Source organism: Chiroxiphia lanceolata, chromosome 10 (assembly GCF_009829145.1).
Source record: "Chiroxiphia lanceolata isolate bChiLan1 chromosome 10, bChiLan1.pri, whole genome shotgun sequence".
In the NCBI taxonomy this organism is placed as follows: domain Eukaryota; kingdom Metazoa; phylum Chordata; class Aves; order Passeriformes; family Pipridae; genus Chiroxiphia; species Chiroxiphia lanceolata.
In genome coordinates, this window is record NC_045646.1 from 7,637,441 (window position 1) to 7,661,299 (window position 23,859).

The 23,859-nt window shown below is 41.0% G+C and overlaps 1 protein-coding gene across 1 annotated transcript; it reads left to right on the forward strand.

Annotated features, from left to right (window-relative positions):
* The first annotated feature begins 14,631 nt into the window (after nucleotides 1–14,631).
* Nucleotides 14,632–23,753, forward strand: TTC14 (tetratricopeptide repeat domain 14). The gene is given in 11 exon segments (XM_032697544.1): nucleotides 14,632–15,004; nucleotides 15,287–15,486; nucleotides 15,862–15,946; nucleotides 16,035–16,164; nucleotides 16,764–16,916; nucleotides 17,580–17,651; nucleotides 18,641–18,760; nucleotides 18,837–18,959; nucleotides 19,654–19,771; nucleotides 21,740–21,849; nucleotides 22,307–23,753. Coding segments are annotated over 11 exon segments (2,439 nt in total). The 5' UTR covers nucleotides 14,632–14,646; the 3' UTR covers nucleotides 23,277–23,753.
* The last annotated feature ends 106 nt before the right edge of the window (nucleotides 23,754–23,859 follow it).

A 23,859-nucleotide genomic window follows, 5' to 3' on the forward strand; every position in this document is an offset into this window, starting at 1 on the left:
TATTCTGAACTGATTCCTAAAGGCACAAAATCAATGAGTAAAATTGTTTAAAAAATACATAGAGCTCCTTGTGCTTCTTGCTGGAGTAAAAAGCATTAGTTCCCTGGGGAACTGTGGGAATCGCACTAATTTTCTCAAGAAAAGAAAATTTAAAAGCCCTCAACAAGCACTCAGGAAATGACACTTTGCATTTGATGCTTGGTCATGGTAAAAATATTTATTCAGTAGAAGAATAACCATAAGAGAACATTTTTAAGAGCTTTCATACAGATTTTTTCCACCCAGACTTAAATCAGATATAGGTCTGTCAACACCTGAAAAGTGCATTGTAAAAATTTTTCCAAGAAATAAAATGAAACTATTCTTTGAGAAACAGGAAACTTCTGAGTTGGATTTTTTTTTTAAGGTAGCCATTTCCATTGTGACTTTTGAATGTTCAGACGTGACATTAATGGTTTGTGGGGGTGAACTGGCCAGTGACTCACAAATGGCTCCTGAATTTGCTATTCCAGGAAACAGCAGGCAAAGGAAAGCTGCAGAGTCTATCAAGAGTTCAGCTGTTTGGTCCACTGCCTGGTAAAATCTCCAGGCACTATGCCCTGCTCTAATCTGTTTCTTATTATTTGTAGTTGAAACTATTTTTAAGTCAGTCAGCAATTACATATTGTCCTTTCTATTTGCTACAAATGTAATTAAAATAATACTGGTACAGGATCTAGTCATGTTCATTTTTTTTCTTGGAAAAATGTTTGCCTGAGCTGAAGTAGAGGTAACGTTGAGGCCACAGTGTGATATAGTTCAGCCCTACTTTGTCACCTAATGCCGTATTTCTGAGATAAGCTTTTCTCAAATGATTCTTTTGCTCCGAGCCACAAGCCTCAAATTCAAGAATGAGCTGAAATAGCCGCTGGCTGGAAAAGTTACAACTGATACAGATACCCACTGGAACTGGATTTTAGAGAGAACATTCAGGTTATACAGAAAAGAACACCAAATTATATGTCATTAATCATGGGTACAGTAAATGTTTTGAAAAATATAATTGTGGGCTAATGCATTTGGACTAAATCCACTTGCTGCCTCAAGTCCTGTGACTTCAGTCGTGTTTGATATTGTCAAATTCTGACCTTCCTATATCAATATTTTCAGAAAAACTTGTGGAGAGTGACATAGCTTTTGGAATTCATGGAGATTTCAGTATGTTTTGAGAAGGTCCCAGAACACTGCAAATCATATTGAGGAGAAGATCACTAGAGAATGTAGACGTCATTCTGTAACAATACATCTCTGTTCAATATGTCACTTCAATATATGCTTCATCCAGAGGCTTGCAGGTTACAGTGTCATGCATCCTGATCTCTCCGGATTTCTTTTGTCTGTTATGTGACTAAATCTGTAGGTTCTGTTGTTACATCTGACTGAAAGAAGTCTGACAGCAGAAAAGAGTCAGGAAAGAACTTCCCATGCTCTAGGTCATGAAGGGCCCATCTGTCCCACACAATGAAATGGAGAGCAGTGTATCTTCTCTAATCAATGTTCCTGAACCAATGATTCTGCCTGCAAAGCTGGTGTTGCTGCCTCAGATTTGGCACTGCACCAAGGCAGTCACGTTGCTGTCAAGCCCTCAGTGCTCTGTGCACTGTCTGAGTGTCCCAGTGCTGGTTGCCAGTGATGGGTTCTCCTAAAAGACCACAATTGCATGTGGGATTTATGTGTAAAAGGCATATCAAAGTTGAAAGATATATCATAGATCAGACTGTGTGGATCCCGAATTATGTCACAGCCCAGAGAGCTCATCAAACTAAAATTTGAATCCCCTATCTCCCCTGGGGCTGTGTGGCAGGAACCAACCACAGGTATCACCCAGTGTGGTCACATACCAGGAGCAGCTGCACAATCCACCAGCATCACTCCAGCTCTGCGTGAGCTGTGGGCTGGGATTTCTGTGCTGCATTGCTCAGAGGCACAGAGCAGGAGATCACCATTCATTTTTCTCCCCTGGTGCTTGGCACAAACAAGAAATAGCTGGAACTAAAACGGTTAGCATAGGTTTATTAACTTTGAGGGAAACAAATCATAAAAGGGTAAATTGAAATTAACTGGGTTGAACACAGGGTAAATCAATAGGATTATACAAGGTTTACAAAAAGGGAGGACTTTCTTCTGTTCTCTGACCTTTTATGAAGACAAGCTTGAGGAAACACACAAGAATGAGAAGATTCTGAGCTCTAGCTAAATAGCAGTAACCAGATGTTTCTAGCAGGTGCTCTAAGCCCTGAACAGTGGGATTTTGCTACATGTCTTATTTGTTTAAATCCAAAAAAGGACTTGACTAAGGACAGAAAGATGCAGGTGGCTATGAACTCTGCTTTCAAAAGCTCAGTGGTATCTCATTTACTCCGGCGGGAATGCAGACGGAAAATTTCTTCTCAACAGACAACTGATCTAAGAATAACTCCCTCAAACTGATTTTCAGGCTTCTTTTATATGTAGATATTAAACAGAAGTAATTCTATGACTACTAAGACAGTTTTTGTTATTGGGAATTTGCATTTGAAGTTGAATTGAATTGGGAAAAAGTTCCCTCTAATTTATTTCCCTCTAATTTTAATTCCCATTTTGAATTTTAAGTTCTTGATGATTTCAGCTCATCATTCAGAGCAGTTTGTCCTATGGCTTCATAGCGTATTATAGCAATGACTACAGCCTGAGCTGTTGTTGCAGGCAGCAGTTGCTGCAGTATCTACTATATTATTAGAAACTGATCGAAATGATTTTGAGTATGAAATATAAAATTGTCATCTGTGCAGTGAATCATACTCATTTTCATAAATATATCTGTGCATATATATATACCAAAATTGCAGATGTTTCCATTCCTGAAATATGATTCAACTTCTATGATACCTTTTAATGTAACCAAACAGTTGTTTGTTTCCTAAAGCTAATGATGAGTCAAGAGTAACATCAAGATGCAGTTTGATAAATGCTGGATTAGAATAAGGTGATTAACTGTATAGTTGAGATCACTTGTAGCTCCTGGGAAAATACAACCCAAGACAAAGAAGTAAATCATAAATTAATGAAACCTCCCATCTGCGCTTTGGATGCACTCTGCATGAGTTATTTAAAAGTATAGAAAGAAACTGGGAAGCAAATAGTCTGTTTCTTAAAAAATTCAATGAAATGCAACAAAAATTGGATTCAGCCTGGTAAAATGCCAGTGAATCTGTCTCAAGAAAAAGAATTCAAGTTCTATATACTTACTGTGATGGACAAATCTTGAAAGGAATAACATGAAGGACTGAGAAATTGTTGGAATGTCTGTGCTTGTGCAGCATGAATAAGGAGGTATTGTTCAACAACTCTGGCAGAAGAATACATAAGTTTCTAGGTGCCTCATTACAACAAAAAAATTGAAGGGTAGTGTAGGGCAGAAATACCTACAGAGGGATTTTTGTATTAAAAAAAAAGGGAAGGTGGGAATAGATCAATATTTATAGGCTGGTGAAAGGAAGGTTAAGTGGTTGAGAACAAAGAACTGCCAACAGTCTGCAAAGGGGATAAGCAACAGGAAGAAATTAAAACTTAGGCTGAATACTAAGATAAAAACTCTGATACAGAAATGTATTTCTAGAAGTCTCCCAGGGGAACTATTTTAACTTCATTGCTTGAAGGCTTGGACTAAATATGTTTCTGGGAATAAATCATTTCCATTAAGATCAGGACAAGACCTTCTCACCAACTCCCATTAACTGCACTGCATTGTGTATGTGCCTTATGTGGTGGCAGCAGGGACCGGGCTGCCTTTTAGTGCTTGGCTGGGCAAAACTCCAAACAAATGCACTTCAGACCCATGACGGGACCTGGGACCAGTCCCACCTCCAGTATGAGTCTGTATAGATCTACATTAAGTACCCCCCAAAACAACTTGGAAACTCATAAGTCATTTGTATAACAATAGACACTACAGTAATTAACTTCTTTATCTATAAATAACTCCAAAGTGAACTCAGATTTAAAAATAGCATCTGTCTTTTCTGTTTGTGAGTTTGCAGACTGTGGCTTTCCTTCTGGATTTACTTATAGACAGCTCAGTGATTTTCTCTTCTGGTCCTTAGGAATTTTCCTCATGGGAGCACTAAGTGTCTCACTGTCTTTGCTTGGGCTGCAGACAAAGCTCCTGTCATCTTCTCATTCCTCTTTTGCCATATTGTACCAGTGGGACCATCTTCAGCAAACAGGCTCAGGTGCTTCCACGGGAAGGAGCAGTCTCCCTGTGGGCTAGATGGGTCCATCCAACTCAGACACAGTTTTAAGGAATATTCTCAGACTGAAAACACCCAAATCAAGCATTTACTGTACATTGCAACCTCCCATATTACTCACATCTAGTTCAGGAAGGTTTAGAAGAAGTTAAAAGCCTTCAAACTGTTTGGTAACACATGTGAAAGTAGTTGTGACCTCAAATCACAGATAATTCAGATAAAAAGTACTGAAAGCTACTGCTGAACCTGGCACTGACAACTCTGCTGGAAGACACAGTTAGGTGTGTCACCTAAAGAGGAATAAAAGACAAATTTCCCACAGCAACCTTTGCAACCCAATAAGAAGCTGGTGTGGGGAAAGCTTTTGCTGTTTGCATCACGTGATGCCAAGACTATATTATACCTTTACATTCACATTTTTATTAAATTTAGTAAGTAAAAGTCTATGCAATTATATCCCAAATCATTTGGGGTGAGTAGCATGAAGTAGCACAAAAGCACACCACCTTTCTGTTAGTTCTGTGTTCTAGGACAGATGAAGAGATGGTTTTCACCAACAGGATCTTTTTACTTTTCAATATGATTTGCCCTGTAGAAATGTCCTCTGGTGTGTTTTGTTTGGGGTTTTTTTAAATGTCACTGTGGGAGTACAGTGTGTGCCTGGGAGCAAATAATGACTCTTAAGATGATTAACATGTTATTAAACTACGGGATAATCACTGTCCTGTCAAGTGTCACTGCGTGTGTTTCATCAGCCCCATGTGACCACACTGGACTGCCCGTTGCTTTCTTTGATCTAAGGAGAATAGTTTTCATGGTCAACTGCTAAATGTGACCCCTTTGGAACTGCAAAGAGCATAAAGAAAACTAAGTCACTCAAAAAAATAACACTTTTTTGGTACCGTTTGAAATAAGCCCAAGCTGACTTCTCACGTGGCAACATTATGGTGGGACTGGTAACAGCAAACAGCTGGGGCACAACAAAGTGTGAATTTGCAAAAAATTCTTCATTTCAGAGTGGTTGATGAGTCACATACAGACACCTGCACGATGAAATGGACCTGTGCCACCTGCTACAATTGCTTTTACCTGAATTTATGCCAGGGTCTTGAGTACATGCCCTTATGGAGTTTAGTCGGATGAGTTAAGGGGTTTCTTGTACTGAGCTCAAGATCAGCGTCTTCGCTGACAAGAACTACCAAGAAGAAAAATAGAAGTGAAGGCTTGCCCCTCCTTTCCCTTGAGGAATTGCTCTTACATTGAGGGTTAGCTGTTGTTTTTGCCATGTTATTTTGCAGCCCTGTTACAGTTGTGTCTGCACCAAGCTCTGACCTCCAAACTTGAACCTAGACCCAAACACACTGGCTGGTCTTCCAGCTGGAGCTGCCTCATCCCTGAAGGCTCACTGGGCTGTGTCTGGCTCTGACACTGTCCCCAGCCTTGATCCTGGTGCTGACTCGCTGACCTGCATCCCAGCTCCTCAGTGGGGTCACTGCTCCCCCCTCCTGTTGTGCTCAGCACCCAGCTCACCTTCCCTTCCACACAAAGGTGCCCTTTGCTGCTCTCAAACAGTTTGTCACTTTACTGATTTCATGCACCTGAGTAACTGGGTTAAGTCTGCTTGGTTTGGGGATTCCAAATAAAATAAGTGAATGGCCATAATAATTCCTTTCCAAGGTCCAGCATGTTGCATAGTTAATAACTGAAGTCAAACTTTTAAGTAATGCTGTATTTTACCCCAAGAGATGAGTGGGAGTGAAGGTAAGACAGAGACACCCTGTGAAATGGTACATTCAAACTACAGTTCCCCTGCTGAGACACTTTAATTTCTACCATCCTGTGGCTGCCTCTTTTCAGCTCCGAGAGCCACTGTACAAGATAAGAGAACAGTGCCTTCCTCCACTGAAAAATTCATTTGTTTTGTTTTTTGGGTTCTGCCATGGAGCCAGCTTTAGATCACTAAGATGTGTCATGCTGCTAAGCTGTGTGACAGCTTGAGGCACAAAGGGATGCGCCCCACTGAAAATGCAAACTATTTATGCTGTATATTTTTCTACCTAAGGAATCTAAAGATTTTTGCTACTAATAGCTTTCCTTTTTTCCTGTTACAAAACAGTGTCTGCAGTTTTTCCAATTGCAAAAAACTGTCTGTGTTTCCATTCCTGTATCAGTGAAGCCAAACACGTCTTGTACTCTGATTTTACTTTGCAATATATTTTTCCTCTCTGTGATCATTACTGTAAAGTACAAAGGCAATAATATGCTTTCTCTGGGAAAAAAAATATTTGTATATCAGACTAGCCAAGCTTCTGCTTTCTCCTGCTTTTTCTGGCTTCTAACGTAGCTCTTAGAGACCAAATGACTGTTTCACCTCCCAGCTGTGTGAGGTGCAATTTCTGAAGCTGAGTACAGAGGATTATGGCCCATTTCAGATACCAGCAGGAACTATTGCTCAGAGTTACATCTTAGAGTTCCACAATGGCCCTTGTCGTATTTTGATACCTTCATTTGGTCTTACTAAAAATCTTACATATCTTAATCTACTTTTTCCCTGTCCTCAACTTGTGGTTGAGTGGGGTTTTTTTGACAGCATTTTGCCAGAAATGATTTGTCAAAGACTCTATATAGTTTTTGACCACCTGACACTGTAAATTGTTCCTCTGCTGCCCACTCCTTACAAGAAGGCACTGCTAGCTCTGGGTAGGGAAGGCTTTTTCTTTCGTCTTGGCACTCAATGTCAAGACAAACCTTTATAACCTTCATAGTCTAGGGAAAACCCCCTCTCAACTTTTGAAATTTACAAACCTCTTCTGGATTGCAGGAGCCAGAACACTCTTTGGATGTTAAATATTATTTAAATTACCTGATTGGAAGAAAAACTGTTCCTCACATTTTTCAGATGTACTTTGATCACTCCTAACCCAAGGCAGACTTTTTCAGTTTTAGAGAAGTGAAGTACTACATTTGCATTATGAGATAACAAACCAACTTAGAGAGGTGAAAGATAAAAAATAATAGAATGCTGCATTTGAGGACCTGACAATAACCTGTTTTCTTGACTTCCACTGAAATTTCTCAGAGGCACATTCTGGCAGTGGGGGCTGACAAGGCAGTTAAACCACATCTGCTTGAAGTGTCACTTTTCAGGACCAACCTTCTCCTGGACTGTTAACCTTCTGTTTAAACTTTTGATTGCACATCTGGTATCTGGCATTACCCAAGCCTTACAGCATTTTTGAAAATGCTACATCATTTCCTTCCAGCTTGTCAACTAAGAGAACATTCTATTGGAGATTTGATTAGCTCTCCCTGTCAGTGAAGATACAGATTAGAACTTGAGCAGCCTGGATGGTGCCTATAAGGATTTTTGTTGACATCTTTTTATAGGCAGCATGTTGACATTTTGTATAGATGGAAAAATCTGGATTTGTTTCTCCCACTTACTGTTCTCCTACACATATACACACAGTCCCAGATGTATATATTTGCCAGTTTTAGGAGGATCAGATCAGTAAAATTACAAGAGGGGAGTTTTAAACACCAGTGGTTTAGATTTGTATGTTTGTTCCTCACTCACAATCAACTCAGCACAGAGCTACATCTGTAATTGGTTGCGACAGCAAACAATGCTATTTGCATATGTAAGAACCTAATTTGTGGTACTAATTATCATCCTTTCTTAGCCCAGAATTGCAAAGGTATTTACATGCCTAAGCTACTTTTATGGTTTTTTGAAACCTTCTTATGTACCATTCTGTGACTTTAGCTGTCAGTACCTTTAAAAACAGAATTTGGTATCAGTGTCATAGAATGTGCTACGAGAGAGAGATGGATGAAATGCACAATTTGCGTTTCAGTTTGTCTCTGCATTTGATTTTGGACACAATATTAGAGGTTGGAGTTTTTTTGGTTGGGGTTGGGTTTTTTGTAAGAGAGAAATTCTGGCCCTTGCAGCACTTTTGGCAAGGGTCCCTTACTCCTTCTCTAAATCATGGTTGTTACCTGTGTACATGCAGGTCTTTCTTTCACAGCAGTATTGTTTTTTCACATTTCAAGCTACCTCCTTCTGTTTCTGCTTTAGATTTTCATCTATTTTAGAGCTTCTGTTTCCTGTGATTACGTACTTGGTTCAATGCCTTAATGAGACAAGAATTGAGAGGAAATCAACAGCCATATATTAATTACATTTCAGCAGTTCCAGTCAAACAGTGTCTGGACTTTGACACTTGATTGCACTGATGTATTTTGATTAATTTGTAATTACAGACAGCAGGGCAAGCATAGAAAGTTTAGTGACTGATTTCTGTCTTTCGTGCTTGACCTGGAACCTGCTAAAGTCAACAGCAGCCCACAAAGTCTCCATCCAAAATCCCTCAGAGGCATTAAACTGCCCATTAAAACCAGTGGCAGTTGTTTCTGTCTCAGCCTATGTAACTTCACTGAGCCAAGAGGCAGAGTGGAACATCAGGCAAGAGGTTTTATTGACAGATTTTAAAAGGTTTATGGTATAAATTGGAAACCTCTAGTAATAAATTATAAACCTAAAGATAATTATGAAGTTTAGAGCATATTTTTTTCTTCCATGGCTTGTTAATTTACTTGCAAATAGGCTTTCTGGATTTAACACTGTGAAGAATTCACCAAATGTTTAAATAAACAAATATCATATACATACATCAGTTTGGCATTTCACTGTTCCATCTGGCCTCTGCTTTTGGTTGATTGGAAAAACAAACCTGATCTGTTGAGAGACTAATGAATGTCTACTTATGGCTGTTACTTACTGGAATTATACTGACCAGATAATACTGGAATTAACTTCTCTTTCTATTTCTAAAAGTATTTCTTAATCACTGTATTTCCAGACAATTCTTTCGGAGATAAAAATTAATTGGAATCATATCACACTGATTCAGCTTATTATCTTTACTGAGAGTTTCACCTGCTAAAGACAAAACTAATTTTTCAATACATTTTATTTGTTTTAAAGGTATGCTCATGCATTAAATGGGAGCAAATATGGACATAATTAATCTGTGTTGTGAAGTTCCCAACTCCTAAAAATTCTATTAAAACAGTCTTAACTTTTTAGTTTTAGTGTAGTTTAAATAGTGACAAATTTTAAAGAAATGAGGAGGCTACTAACTAGTTTGTGACAATGGTTACATGCCTGGTTCACTGCAAGCAATTAAGAAAACAACTTCTGATATCTGCTAATTGCTGTTTAGGTAGTATTTATTGCAAATGCTGCACAAATGGAATGTTACAGCAACTGACCATGAGATACATAAATAAGTAGGTTGTTTTACCAGGAATAGAAGAACTCCAGCTGGTTTAGATCCTTGAAATATTTTTAGAGACTTCTTTGAACATCTTTGGAAAGTTCATACATGTGCTATGGCAGTTTAGAAAAATGAAAATTGCTGGAAAAAGAATTTTACAATGAAAACATGAATACTGCTCTACTATGAATAAGAGACTTAATAACCAAGAGTGGCTGCATGCCTAAAGATCTCCTTGTAGTACTTGCAGCCTTGAGGGATCAAATATTCATACCTTGGGAATGTAATTTTTGGCTTTAAGGAGCAATCTTCTCTGCTGACTGGAAAATTGTGATTTTTGCAATCACTCAATCTAAAACTTAAAAATCAGGTATAAAGCAGGAGATACTGTCAGCCTGTGGAGTGTTAGAAGCTGGAAAATCCATGAAAATCTCACAAAAACCTGTTTACTTGGCATACCTTCTGCTGAGCCCTCATGAATCACAGGAATTTGCTCCATAGGCAGTATTTCTAGAGGTACTGCAGGCTGTACAGGTGGGTGTATGTACATATTGTCTGCGTCATGATTAGCACTAAGTTGCCTGACTGGTGTTCCTGTCAAATAAGCAAACCTTCCTTCACCACAGCTTGGTTTTCATATTTAGGGTAAAAAATGCCAATGCCAGTGTTTCCTCCAGCAACATTTTCAGTCTTACCTGAAGCCTTTAAATGCTTGTCACCACCCTGCAGGCACGAAGCGCTGCGCTAAGTGCAGGAGCAGCGCTGCTCACAAAGGCTCAGCAGTGCCACTGCCTGCAGCTTGGCACAAATCGACAGCACTCAGAGGGGGTTCTCCCTTGACCTTTCTTAACTATTATTTCTGTTGTACTCCAGCAGGGTCTAATTGTCGATTCAGAGCCTGGGCAGTTTGCACAGCCTGTCTTTGCATTTTTATTGCACGAGACTGACTGTTCTTTGTCTACACAGTTTCTAGAAATCTGAGAAGTGCAAAGGTCCGTGACACCAGAAACAGGTGCTGAGCATACTCCAGGTAACTCTACATGTTATGTATGGTCTGAAACCATACCCTCTCACAGACCATGCCAAAACTGGACTCGTTAAAAATGGAAGTGCTTGAAAGGGCATGGCTTGAGTTGTTCCATCATTCTGAGTTTAGGGTTGTTTTCACATTTCCTCCATCAAATTTGGTGATTATGCCTGCAGATATGTTTTCCTCAAAGTAGGGCTACTAACTGGCTAGCAGTTATTTTGTGCTGAACATCCCTTCATCACTCTTTAGCTAAAATAATATCTTGGATATCATACTATCTTTGAACAGTCCCTTTGCTGCTTCATAAATTAGCAAGTCTGGGCAGCAGGACTGCTTTTGGCAGAATTTGCCAAAAGTCTGACACAGCTGGAAGTACAGCTCCTCATGCTCATTCTCATTAGCACTATTAGTTCCCTCTTTCTTAGCCCAAAGATCATATTTAGTTGAACATTTCACTTCCATTTTCAACAGGCTAAAATTTATTTTCAAATCTGCCCAAACTTGGTAGAAAATAATACTTCGACATACATGATCTTGGAGGACCTTTTTGTCAGTGATAAAAATGGCTCTTGGCACAAAATCCTTTCCTCCATGAGATTTTTCTTGTAAGCTTCACTACTGATATTGGATATTTGGGAACATTTGAGAAGCAGCTTGACCTTGTTGCATTCAAGCTGTGCTTACTGGATTTGGATGAAAATCTGCTTAGTATTTCACATACCCACTTTGAAGTTCTATCAAGCCTATCAGTGTTTGGCTTGTTCAGGGACCATATCACTGCAAGTTTGACCCTGGGTTCAAAGCTGGCTTGGTGTAAATTCATCAGCTCTGTACTGTGGGAGTTACAGGCTGCAGGATGGATTTTTGGGAGCTGCCTTTTATCATGCACTGACCTAAACTGTCAGAAAATCTACATCAAGCGTGTTCAGATACGTCGAGTTTCAGAGGATCTGGAATGCTCCTTCCCAAGTAGGGTGATGTGTTGACTTATATCACTTTCTCCTGCAGAATCAGGACACTCCTGCCCACCCTCTTGGTTTATTTAGCATATGGGATCTGGCACTACTCATCCAGGCAGTTCCTAAATCAATGGAACAGAGGATTAATAGCATGCGGAGCATGCCTCCTCCTCAGGCCTGGGGTCTCTTCAGCAGTATATCTACCCTTGGGTTTATTCCATACATATCATTATCCCTGCCTGAACTGTATTGGCTGCTACATCCTTTTATCAAAATTATTTCCTCTTGGGTAACTGAAATAAAGCAAGCAAAGAATGAAAAGAAAAACGGAAAATCCACTACTGAAAAGATGCAGAGATATTTTTTAAAGCACGGTGAATATCCAGGCAGTAGCCTGCAAGAGAAAAGGACACAAAGGCTTGTATGTGTGCTGAGTGAGGTGGAACAACACACAAAATGTTATAGTCTTGTTTTGCTTCTGAGTTCATTACAATAACCTGGAAAATAGGAAAGAAGATTACAAGTTCATGCTCAAATACCCTGCTCTGGTAGAGCTATTTCTGAAGATGGAATGATTTGAGGTATTTTAGTTTGTTGGATTAGGATAATTTCAGAACGTGTTTGGCCCAGTTAAAGAATAGATTGCTTTAAATATAAAGGTAGCCCTCACGTTCAGGGGCAGCTAATCTACCTTCTGTATATTAATGTGGGATAATAGACTGAATTTCCTAAATTGCAATTTATTTTTGCTCACAGAAGAAAATGTCTGTAAGAAGAGTCCGATATCATAGGTGGTTCTGCTTTGCCCATGATTTTTTGCTGGTGTGTTAAGTCCAGAAACCATAACACATTTAAAGTATTTACTCATAACGTCTAATTTCTTGTGCATTGTGTGTGTGTATCTGCATATGAGACCAGAGAAATGCTTACACAAGCAGAGTTTGTGCTTCAAACAACTCATTTTATTGCTAGCTCTTGTATTTGCTAAGCAACACCAATTAACTCTTCCTCAAAATACCCTTCCCTCAAATAAAACTGCCGCTATTTGCAGTTATGCCACACAGCTCAGGACATTGCACTTGCTGCGAGATTCCCCCAGGAAAGGCTCGTTTCTGCATCAGATCTGTGCAGGTGCATTAAATGCATTAACCTCCCCATGTCAACCTGTGTCTAATCAGTCTCAATGTCTAGAAATTTCCATCTGGTGTTAATGGTGTTTTCCCACTGTGGTAACCAGAAATCTAAGTGCACACCTGGTCTCATACAGATCAGGAAGACTTTAAATCAAATTCCTGGCAGCTGTTCGGTACACAGTAAGTGTTATGCCTCCTTTATCTTCTGTTATATTAAAACAGGGGGACACGAAATGAAAATAAAATATAAATTTGCCCTTCCAGTGTCTTCCCCAAGTCTGCTATACCAGCGATATCCCTGCTGGCTTTGAACTGAGCTTCTGAGACCAGCGTCTTTGATATGATCCTTGCCCTCTCAGTCATGCTGCTTCCTAGAGGAGTCTGTGTCCCTGATCTGCTGACAGCCAGATTGCTATTTTTTCTTCTGCATTGTACTGAGGGGAGAAGTGACATTATGCTGTTTGCAGTGGGTTTTTTCCCCCCTACCCCCCTCTTAAAATTAATTATTAAATGTGATGCCAGGGACAAATTATTCTTCAGGGCTGAAGAACTGTGATCTTTCTAATAGGTTTGGATTATTTCCAGCTGGTTTTAAGCACCTTTCTCCATTAGCTAGAGAGGTGATTAGCATGAAGAGCCTCCTGAGTGAAGTGTCTTTTTAGCATTTAAAGTTAGCACTGGTGAACAGGAATGCTGAGCCCGGCATCAGGCCCATGGTAATGGCTCAGCTGCACCCTCAGCCCATCACCTTCTCCTGAGGGAATTGCCCGTTTTCCCTCTGTTTCAGTACAGACTTTCTCACAAACAGGGTCAGTACATCCCTGCACACTGCTCTATGTCACCTGTATAAAGTGCCAGTGGGAGCCTGTTCTCCTGTTTGAATGGCTGATGGGAGCCCGTCCACGGGACAGCTCAAGGAACCTGGCTTACAAATGCTGTGACCATCCCTGCCAGGGTGAGCCTCTCACCTCCACACTGCTGTGCTGGTGGAGAATAAACTCTCCTGTTTATTCTCAGAATCACAAAATCAATTAGGTTGGAAAAGACTTCCGATATCATCAAGTCCAACCTATGACCAAACCTTGTCCAACCATCACCTTGTCAACTAGACCATGGCACTCAATGCCATGTCCAGTCTTTCCTTAAACGCCTCCAGGGACGGTGACTCCACCATCATCCTGGGCAACCCATTCCAAAGTTTAATCACCCTTTCTGTGAAGAAATTCTTCCTGATGTCCAGCCTACAACTCTCCTGGCGCAGCTTGAGGCCATGTCCCCTCATCCTGTCACTGGCTGCCTGCGGGAACAGCCCGACCCCCACCTGGCTACAACCTCCTGTCAGGGAGTTGTGGAGAGTGACAAGGTGTCCCCTGAGCCTCCTCTTTACCAGGCTGAACACCCCCAGCTTCCTCAGCCGCTCCAAGCGGGACTTGTGCAGATCCTTCCCCAGCTCCGCTGCTCTTCCCTGTAACTCAGACCAGAGTCCTGACCGAGAGAGTTCAGGGGTCGCTCCCTCGGAAACGAACGCGCTCCGGGTACCGTCTGGGATAGCGGGGCTGCGCCTCCTCAGCCGAGCCCCGCGGGTGCGGCGCCGCTGCCTTTTCCCGTTAAATCCCGCATTTGGAGCCGCTCCGGGCCGGGGCTGAGCGGGCAGCGGGGCGGACACGGCGGGGGCGCAGCGCCTCCTCCCGGCAGCACCGCCGCAGGCACTGCCCGCAGGGGCCGCCCCGCCGAACCGGGCGGGATCCGCACGGGGAACACCTCTGTGATTTGCACCTTGTGTTTAATTACTCTCTCTTTCATCGCTCTCTTTTTATTACCCGGAGACGCGCCCGCAAACAGGGCGGGTAGTCCGTGCTCAGCGCGGTCCTCCCGCCCGCCAGGGGGCGCTGCGGCCGCGCGGTCTCGCCCTGTCCCCGCTGCCCGTGTCGCGGTTCCCGTTCCGGGCGAGGCGGCGGCGGCGCTGGCGCTGGGATGGACCGGGAGCTGCTCCGCCAGGCGCTGAGCCACCACGGCCCCGCGCTGCTGTCGCTGCTCCGCGCCGAGCAGCACGACAACCCCGACTTCCGCGGGCTGCTGCCGCCGCCCGGGGCCGCCCCGGAGCCGCCCCGCGGGGCCCCGCCGGCCGCCTGGTGAGGGGCGCCGGGGCAGCGGCCGGGCGGGCCGTGAGGGGCCGCGGGGCGACACTCACCGCGTTCTCCTTCCCCCAGGAAAGACAGGGCGAGCCTCGACACCGAGATAAAGCGCTTCATCGCCAAGAAGGCGGATCTGCTCTTCGCGCACTCGTGGAAACCCAACGGGCCGATCGAGGACACGGTCGAGGAGAATGAGGGTGGGTGGGTGAGGGGGGTCGGTAACGCCCGCGGGGTGGGTGAGGACACACTGTAGGTAAGTGTGGGACACAGTGCGTGTAAGTGTAAGGACACTGCACTTGAATTAGCGGTATCTTTAAAACAGGCCTAAAAACTTTTCTTATTGCTTTATATGGGATGTGCACGAGCTTCTCGTTGGCACAAATAAGTCAGATTTTAGCGTGTTTTGCTGCCGTGATGTATTCTGCGTTTTCAGGCAGTACTTTGGTCGTTTGTAACCGACTCTCTGCCCTGTGTTGCAGAGTGTTACGCTGTCATGCCACCCCTGGAGAGGTTCATGGAGGTGCCCAGGGAAGAGAGGAGGGAATTGTTCTTCCGCGACATCGAGCGTGGCGATATCGTGATTGGGAGGATCACCTCCATCCGGGAGTTTGGCTTTTTCATGGTGTTGATTTGTCTGGGAAGTGGTGTCATACGGGAAATTGCAGATTTGGAAATCACTGTAAGATACAACTTTGGTCAATTCTCCGTTTCTGACATGTGTTAGTTGCCTCTTGCATCTCTGAACGGAGTGGTGTGTGTGAAGGTGAAACTGAGCTTTGGGATGATGGGTGGTTGTCTCACTTTGTGGGCAGCTTATGATGCTTTGCTGAGCCAGGGAACACATCTTGTTACGACCCATACTCTATTACTTTTGGGTTGAAAAGTTCATCATTTGTGGATGCATGAATTTTTATTTGAACCAAGCCATTTTTTAAGTATCACGGTTCTGATGTACATTAAGCTTAAACACGTCTTTCTATGGCTTAATCTTGGGGAGGAAAAAAACCCAACCTTTCGGCTTCATTTATGATATTTGTGCTTTCTTGTGTTGCAGGCTCTGTGTCCTGTGAGGGATGTGCCTCCTCAAAGCAACCATGGAGATCCTCTATCTTATTATCAAACTGGAGACCTTATTCGTGGTGAGTAGTTGTAGAATTGCTGGGAATTGGTTTGTTTGGGGTCTGAAACGTTTCTGTACTTTTATCTTAACCTTTATGACTTCTTTAGCTGCAGTCAAGGACGTGGACCGTTACCATGAGAAGCTCACGGTGTCGCTTTACAGCTCAGCTCTTCCACCCAACCTTTCCAGTACCAAACTGGGCGTGATCACCTCTGATGACTTCCCAGTGCATTATAAGTAAGGATGTGCTGCCTCTCTGCGCTTGCTGGGTGTAGCCACTGTCTCTGAAGAGTGTGTCTTGACAGGTTGTCTGTCCCTTAAACTTGCCAGTGGTGTTTCTGATTTAATTGGATAATTACATACTTCTTTTTGTTCATCTCTTTAATATACCTGCGTGTGGATATGTGGGTGTGGTTGTTTTTTTAGCTACTTTCCCAAAATGTAAGGAGCAGAAAGCATAGTGAGGTGTCTGTTGCTTTGGGACTGTGTTAACAAACAAATGAAAGAAACAAAAACCTTGAGAGACTGGAATAAATTATTAACATTTCAAAACTCCCCTTAGAAGACAGGAGGACACAGCTAACTCTGCATTTTTATAATGTTTTTGTATGTTCTGGAGGTACCTAGATGGGTGCCAAAGTAGGTTTCCAAAGCTCTCACTTAAGATGAAGTGATTTCCTACTAAATAGTAGGAAAATAAATGCCTGTAGAACAGAATGGCTTGTGAGCAGTAATATAAATATCAATATAGGCATTTTTATTCTCAGTATAAGGATGAAAAAGTTGAGTATGGAGCCTGTGAGGTTTCATTTGTGTACATTGATGCTTTTTTTAAGGCGAAGCATGGAAGTTGCTAATACAGGAGAGACATTTGAAGAGGTTTTGCATCGTTCCCCAGGATTTGCTAATCCATCATTAGTTGAATATTTAGCAGAAAAACTAGGACTAAGTGAGTCAAATCCACCGTCTTTGCTGAGAAGTCTTCAAATGTAAGTGATTTTTATATTGTTCCTATACTGTAGCTCTGTGGAGATTATTCTAATCCATTGAAATAGACTTGTGAGTGGAAGTCCTAGACCAGTTATACTTAAACCTTTTTCATTTTGACTTGCATGACTGCAGCTTACATATCCTTAAATATTTAAAAGCAAACTCCTCTACAGTAAAGAATTTTTATTTGAAATTCTCTTGCTCTGAATAAGCAAGATACTTTATCACACACAATGTTTGATACCAAATACTTTAGGAATTTATTGCATAACTCTTGCTATCTTCTTTGTATTGAAGCACAGGATGTTTAAATTTTAATGTTTTCTGACAGATGTTTATTTTAGTAATAGATATGACCTCTTTAGTAAAATGGGGTCGGATATATACAATTATTGATGTTGTCAGCCCCACAAATGTCAAAATAGGTGTGAACTTGGTATGTTTCTATTAAACGTACTGCAGCTGTACTTGTTCAATTCAGGACTTTTAGAATGGTTGGGAAAAACTGGTTTCAGAAATAAATAACCTTCCTGACTGAGGGAGAGCAGTAAGGCATGTATGAATAATATTTCAATTTATTTCAACTGCATTACATATTATAAGTTTAACTTCGTAGACTCAGAAGGCCAACTTGATGTTTTTGTTTGTTTTTTTCCTTAAAGTAAAAATTTCAATGAAGAAGATTTTGCCCCTGCATTGAGGAAAAAGCAGTCTGCATCTTGGGCCCTGAAATGGTACATGGTACTTCTTGTTATTAGCTTAGAGATTATATTTCTTCAAAGAAAATACACATTAAATCAGTTTTTTCACAACGTGTAGTGATCTGCTAAGTGGGTATGTGATAGATAAAGTCCCAAGATTCAGTTCCAAAATGCATCTCAGCTTTAAGGGAGAATGTTTATAATATTCTGGCCCATTCATGAGATTGAGAGCAAGATTTGTGTTAACACCAAGTACACAATTCTCTGTTTTTCAATTGAGTGTTCAATGAGCTCATACTTGTCAAGTCGTTTAAGCCTCAGACTGTAAATGTAACAAGTGTACTTGCTGTCTTTGGAAAGTTAAATGTATTTCCCTTGCTGCATTTGGAACAGCAGCCCCAGATATGTGCTGTTGCTTTTACAATATGCTGTGTATTTGCAACTTTGATTAACTGCAAAAAAAGTTGCTTATAACGTTAATTAAATTTCAATTTTTTTAAAAAGTCTGTAATAAAAAGCTCTGAAAATCAGTTTACATTATTCTCTTTCAATAAGTTAATCTCTTAGCAAATATGGAAGAAATGTTAAGGTAATGTGAAATTTAAAGCTTCAAAATATTGTTTAAGATGAGCTGGTTCCAGTGTGTGCCATCTGCCCCTGTCACCTTGTGCAGTTGGTCTGATGGCGTTTTTGAGCTTTGGAAACAATTAAACCTGTTCCATGTTCATGGTGGTAGGTGAAGAAAATTACTTAAATAATCATTCCATAAATGAAAAACAGTTTAACGTAGTAGAATCATCTGTAGAAATTCTATTGAGTGCCTTAAGATTTTGGATTAAAGACAATATATTGTTGTGGAATTATGTTAATGTTGTATTAATTTGAAATGCCAGTGTGAAGTACACGATAACAAGGCTCAGGTTTTATTACCTATCACGTTTGGAATCGTAATTTGTGAGTAACAGTGCAAAATCTGCATAGACAAACTGTACATAATATTTTCTAAATATTTTTTTCTCCAGTGTGAAGGCTGGGGTGGATTATTTCAAGGTTGGGCGCCATGTGGAAGCCATGAATGAGTACAACAAAGCCTTGGAAATTGATCCACAAAACGTTGAGGCTTTGGTAGCACGTGGAGCTCTGTAAGTCTTGTTTCACTGGTTTTTCTGCTTTGTGAAAGAGAAACCTCACTGCAATCTGTGCAACTTTCTGTTCTAGGTATGCAACAAAAGGAAGTCTAAACAAAGCCATTGGGGATTTTGAAATTGCTTTAGAAAACTGTCCTACCCATAGAAATGCAAGAAAATACCTGTGTCAGACCCTTGTGGAAAGAGGCGGGCAGTAAGTGTTGGGGGTTGGTTTGGTTGTTAACAATTTTTCTCATAATATTTTTTTTAATACCATTCTAGTTAAGATACAGAAAGGCATCTTTCCTTCCTGGCTCTGTTAAAAAAAAAAGTCCTTGAAAATATCCCTGCTCATGTAGTTGGTTTACGCTTTGTCCTCTGTCCCAGTTAAAATCCTGGCAAAATGTTTGAGGTTTAATCCTCAATATCCGTTTTAATCCTTTATACCCTTTCACTGCTAGGATACCAGGCTTGCATAAAGTCCTGTGAAATGTTTGAATATATTCCAAAAGGCTGTGAGGTGGTTTTTTTTTTTAGATAAAATCTTTGTAATAAAATGATGTGCTGTAACTCTTCTGAAATATTGGTGAACCCCTCTAATACAAAATTTTAATTTTGAATATTCAGGGAATAGGTTTCTTTTAAACCCTCTGTTAAGAACAGAGAGACAGTATTATTGAAATGGGAATTGACATTTTGAAGAGTAGTGTTACTGATCAGGGGTATGAGATGATTATGTCAGAAACACTGTTTTGGTGGGCTGAGGTGATAGAGGTGGTCTCGTGGGGATCCAGTGGTGGTGTCATTGTGCAAATAAGAAATATTTGCAAATAAGAAAGTCCTAAAAATAAGAAGAAGCTGCCATAATCTGTGTCTTAACTGTATATGAATTATCACTTGAATTTTAGATTGGAAGAGGAAGAGAAACTACTAAATGCTGAGAGTTATTATAAAAAAGCCTTAAGTTTGGATGAGACTTTTCAGGAAGCAGAAGAGGCCTTAACAAAACTCCGTAAGCACATCCAGGTGATTCTTTACTTTCTTTTCATACGGTGCTCTCAGTGACAATAAGTGAACATCAAAAATCAAATCTTTTGAACAGAGAGGGTTTGAGTTGATGGTTTGTCTTACTCTCTGCTTCCCTACTCCACAGTAAATCTTTTCTAGTGAGCATTATGGCTGTACCTACCAGAAGAAAAGTATCTCTTGGTGACTCCACTGTTTTGAAAAGGATATTAGAGAAATGCCAGACAGTGGAGACAGGGAAGGAGCAAAGCAGGGATAAGAATATCCCATCACACAAGCATGATTAATGCTGTTAACTTAAAACGTTCTGTGAATACAAAGTTGCAAAGTGTAAAACACTTCTGCAAGCCAGATAAACATTGTCACTATATAGTGACAGATCCTTGTCACTGGCCAGATCCTGGGCCTTTGGGTAATTACAGAAAGATAGAGGAACACCAGGCAAAGTTAAGGCATGGGGAGATCACAGGAGAAGGGAAATTAAGAGGTAATTTAAAGGCAAACAGCAGGAGGTGGAGGGTGGGCGGGCAGACAGTTTGAATATCTCAGCTTTCTCCTCTGCTGTCTGGTGGTTTTTTCCTCTCTTCCCTTGCACGCAGCACGTTTCCCAGGTGAGCCTGGTGGGTCTCTGTGCTAATCTGAGTTGTCATCTTTTGTCTTTCGTTCACCTCCTTTGCTTGTGTTGTCTTCCACAGCAGGTCAAAGAGTAAAACAGAGCGCTGAGGAACAGGCTTGTTTTGTTCTGTGCTTCTGCATGTGAGGATGTACATAGGCTGGGGTAGATGGCCTTAGTCAGCATTTCTTCAGTTGGTGGAGCCATAATGCTGACAGGTTGTGTGGAAACAAGGGGGAAGAGGAGATAGGACAATCTTCTTAATAAAATTGAACTACACCATAGATAAACAGGTGTATGGTATGTGAGCAGTATCTGCATTTGGCTGCTTTAGAAAGAGGTGTCAGTTAAAATGATGGAGATCAATTTTTCTCCTTTAACACTTTCCTATGGTCATTGCTGCAGCAAAGAACACGATAGCTGTTGGTTGTTGGTGTGCATGGCCTTGGCTGCAACAAAGGGTTTCCTTTATTATAGCTGTTAGCATAGTTGCTAAATTTTGAAAACTCTAATCAGACTTTCTGCTCACTCTCAATCTGAATAGAGCTGCTCTGTAGGGCTGTAGGTGGCAGAAGTCTGATCTCTTATAGAGTTAAGTAGTCTAAGGATTATTCATCTGGTGAGATGCTGTTCTGCATTTACCTGTGACTTATGTATTAAGTCTGATCCTGTCCCTGCTGTGCTAGAAGGGCTGAAATGGCACTGGGGTGTGTTTTCCTGTAATACTGATGATGTGTTTTTCTCCAATGCATTTTCCTCTGAATGGGACCGTTGTTGCTGTGTCTGACGTCTGGTGCTGCTCGTCACCACCAAACCCCTGGATCGTGATTTCTTACGTAAACCCTGCGTCAAACCGGGCTGTGAAATGGTTACCAAACGGTTTGTATTCAAACGTGGCCAACTTGAATTCATCTGAAACTGGGTTCTACCATGTTTTACTTGTAAACTGCAATAATGATACTTTCCCTCAAACTTTTGTCTCTGTTTTGGTTTGGTTTTGGTTGTTTGGTTTTTTTCCGTATTTTCTATATGTTGGTAATATTGGGGATTTTTTGCATATTCTACTTATAACTTTTGGGCTCTGTGTTTCACGGTGTGCTGGATCACGGGTACCACTGCAATGACTGGTCAAATATATTTTTTAATGGAATAAAAACTGCAATATGGTCCTTAAATATAAACCTGACTATCACAATGGCCAATACCAAACTCCTGAACAAAATTAATTTTTGGTCTGGGAATACTGGTAAAACATCCCTGGTGTGATTATACATTTGAATGGGGTTGAATGGGGGAAAATACCCATGTTAACACTACTAATGTGGTCTTTTTTATGATGCTTGGGTTCAAAAAAGAAATCTTTGGAAATGAGGGAGAAACAAGCTGCCAAAGAAGAGAGACAGAAAGCAAAGAAAGTAGAAACAAGTGCAGAAAAATTGCGTAAGCTCTTAAAAGAAGAAAAAAGGTAACTGTTATATTCAGGGTATTGGTTATGGGGCAGTAAGTGCAGACAAGACCATGAACAATCCATTCCAGACAGATTGTCCAGCAGTAAGCTGGGGAGAATTTCTCCCTGGGTAAGCTGCTTTTCCTCCAGAACGTTTTTGTGGGCAGTGTCCTTTAGTGCATATAACTTTTAATGGAGATGCATGTGGAAGAGGTGTTGGAGTACTTTGCAACGTGACATATATCCAAAGTGTAATGCCATGTGTAATTGGGAAAGATGCCTTTTATAACAAACTGTTCAGTGAATTTAATCTTAATTTTTCGATGAGGAAATGACATTTGGAATTGTCTTGCCAGGTCAGGCTGAGTTTCCATTCACACCTTACAGTCCAAACTGGGGTATACAAATTTGCTTTCTGCATGTAATTTTTGCCTGATACTGAAGATTATCTCACGGGTTAATTACATTTTTTTAGGTTGAAGAAGAAAAGGAAAGTATCGACTTCCTCCTCCTCCTCTTCTTCATCCTCCTCCTCCTCCTCATCATCAAGTGATTCATCATCAGATGAATCAGTGTCTTCTTCCTCCTCTTCCTCTGATCACAAGAAACGTAGGAAAAAGCGTCGGCATAGATCTGAGTCTGCTCGCAGCTCCAAAAAAAGCTCATCTAGAGCTTCTTCCCATTATAAAGATCAGAATAGGAAAGAGGAGTGGTATTCCCCTCCGGCTGATACCTCTGCTTCTTTTCTTAACCAAAATTTTGAAGTGGAAAAGCTGCTGGAAAGGCAGGACAGCTTAGCATGTCCAAAAATGGAGGTAAAAGAGAAAGACAGACACTGTTCTTTGTCGAGGACTTCAGGTGATGATGAAGACACTTTTGGAGGTAGGTCTGAAGATTCAAGAGATTCTTACAGTAGCTCCAGAAGTCAGCCAAGTCATAGCAGAACTGAAAAATACGGTAAACCAGAGAGATTTTTCTCCAGTTGGAGGGGCTCTTCAGGTTCGTATCATAAATCATATGATAAACCGTGGATGCATTATTACCGGAGGTCAGAAAGGGACGTAGAGGGGAGAAGAGAGCAGTTTAGAAGATATGGCTCAGGTCAAGACAGGTATTATGTGTCTCCATCAGGGTCTGACTATTCTGGCAAGTCGTGGGGGAAGTACAGGTCATACTCTAGCACCTGTTCACGTGAAGGTGACAAAGGTTATGATAGTGACAGGCATGTGTCAGGTCAGTATAAGAATGAAAGCGAGTATAAGAATAGGAAAAGAAGTTCTGAAGAGACTGATAAAACAAAAGAACCGGATGAGGAAATGTCTTTAAATGGTACAGAACAAGCAGAAAGTGGCACTAAAAGAAACCTGCCCCAGAACTTAGTTAACATATTCAATCAAATAGCTGAGTTTGAGAGGGAAAAAGGAAGTAAGCAGAAGAAACAGTGAAGTTCCCTGAGAATACACTATTTGGAGGAGTGTAGTTAAATGAACCTTTAACAGAGTATCTCGTGAGGAAATGCACATAAAGAGTAATAGAAAGGCAGAATTTTTTCTGTATTGCAGGATGTCAAAAAATTCTAAAAGATTATGTGGTGAAAAGAGATGGAAAGACATCTTACATAAAATAGCAGTTATTATTTAAGTTTCCTGTGCTCTTAATTTGAGGTGTTCCTGTACAATATTCTGTCTGATGGGCTGAAATCCTTTGATACCCCTGGATATAGTTAGCTGTGACTCGCATCAAATAAGCACTTTAACAACAGATGGGTTTGATTTGGTTTGGTTTTTCTTGTCCTTGGGGTACTACTGACTGTTGATATTTTTCTATCAAACTTCCAGCTATAGAAAAGGGATAACTGAATGAAGTCATGTGCCATCACAATGTATATAGTTCATTTGATCATTAAATTTTCTTAATTTTTCTTTTGTGTCTGAGTTTTTGTTAATGTTCCTGGGATGTTTCATACTGGTCACTGGTCCAATTCAGTGGAACCCTTCTCTGTATTACATTCTTTAAATATATCAAATG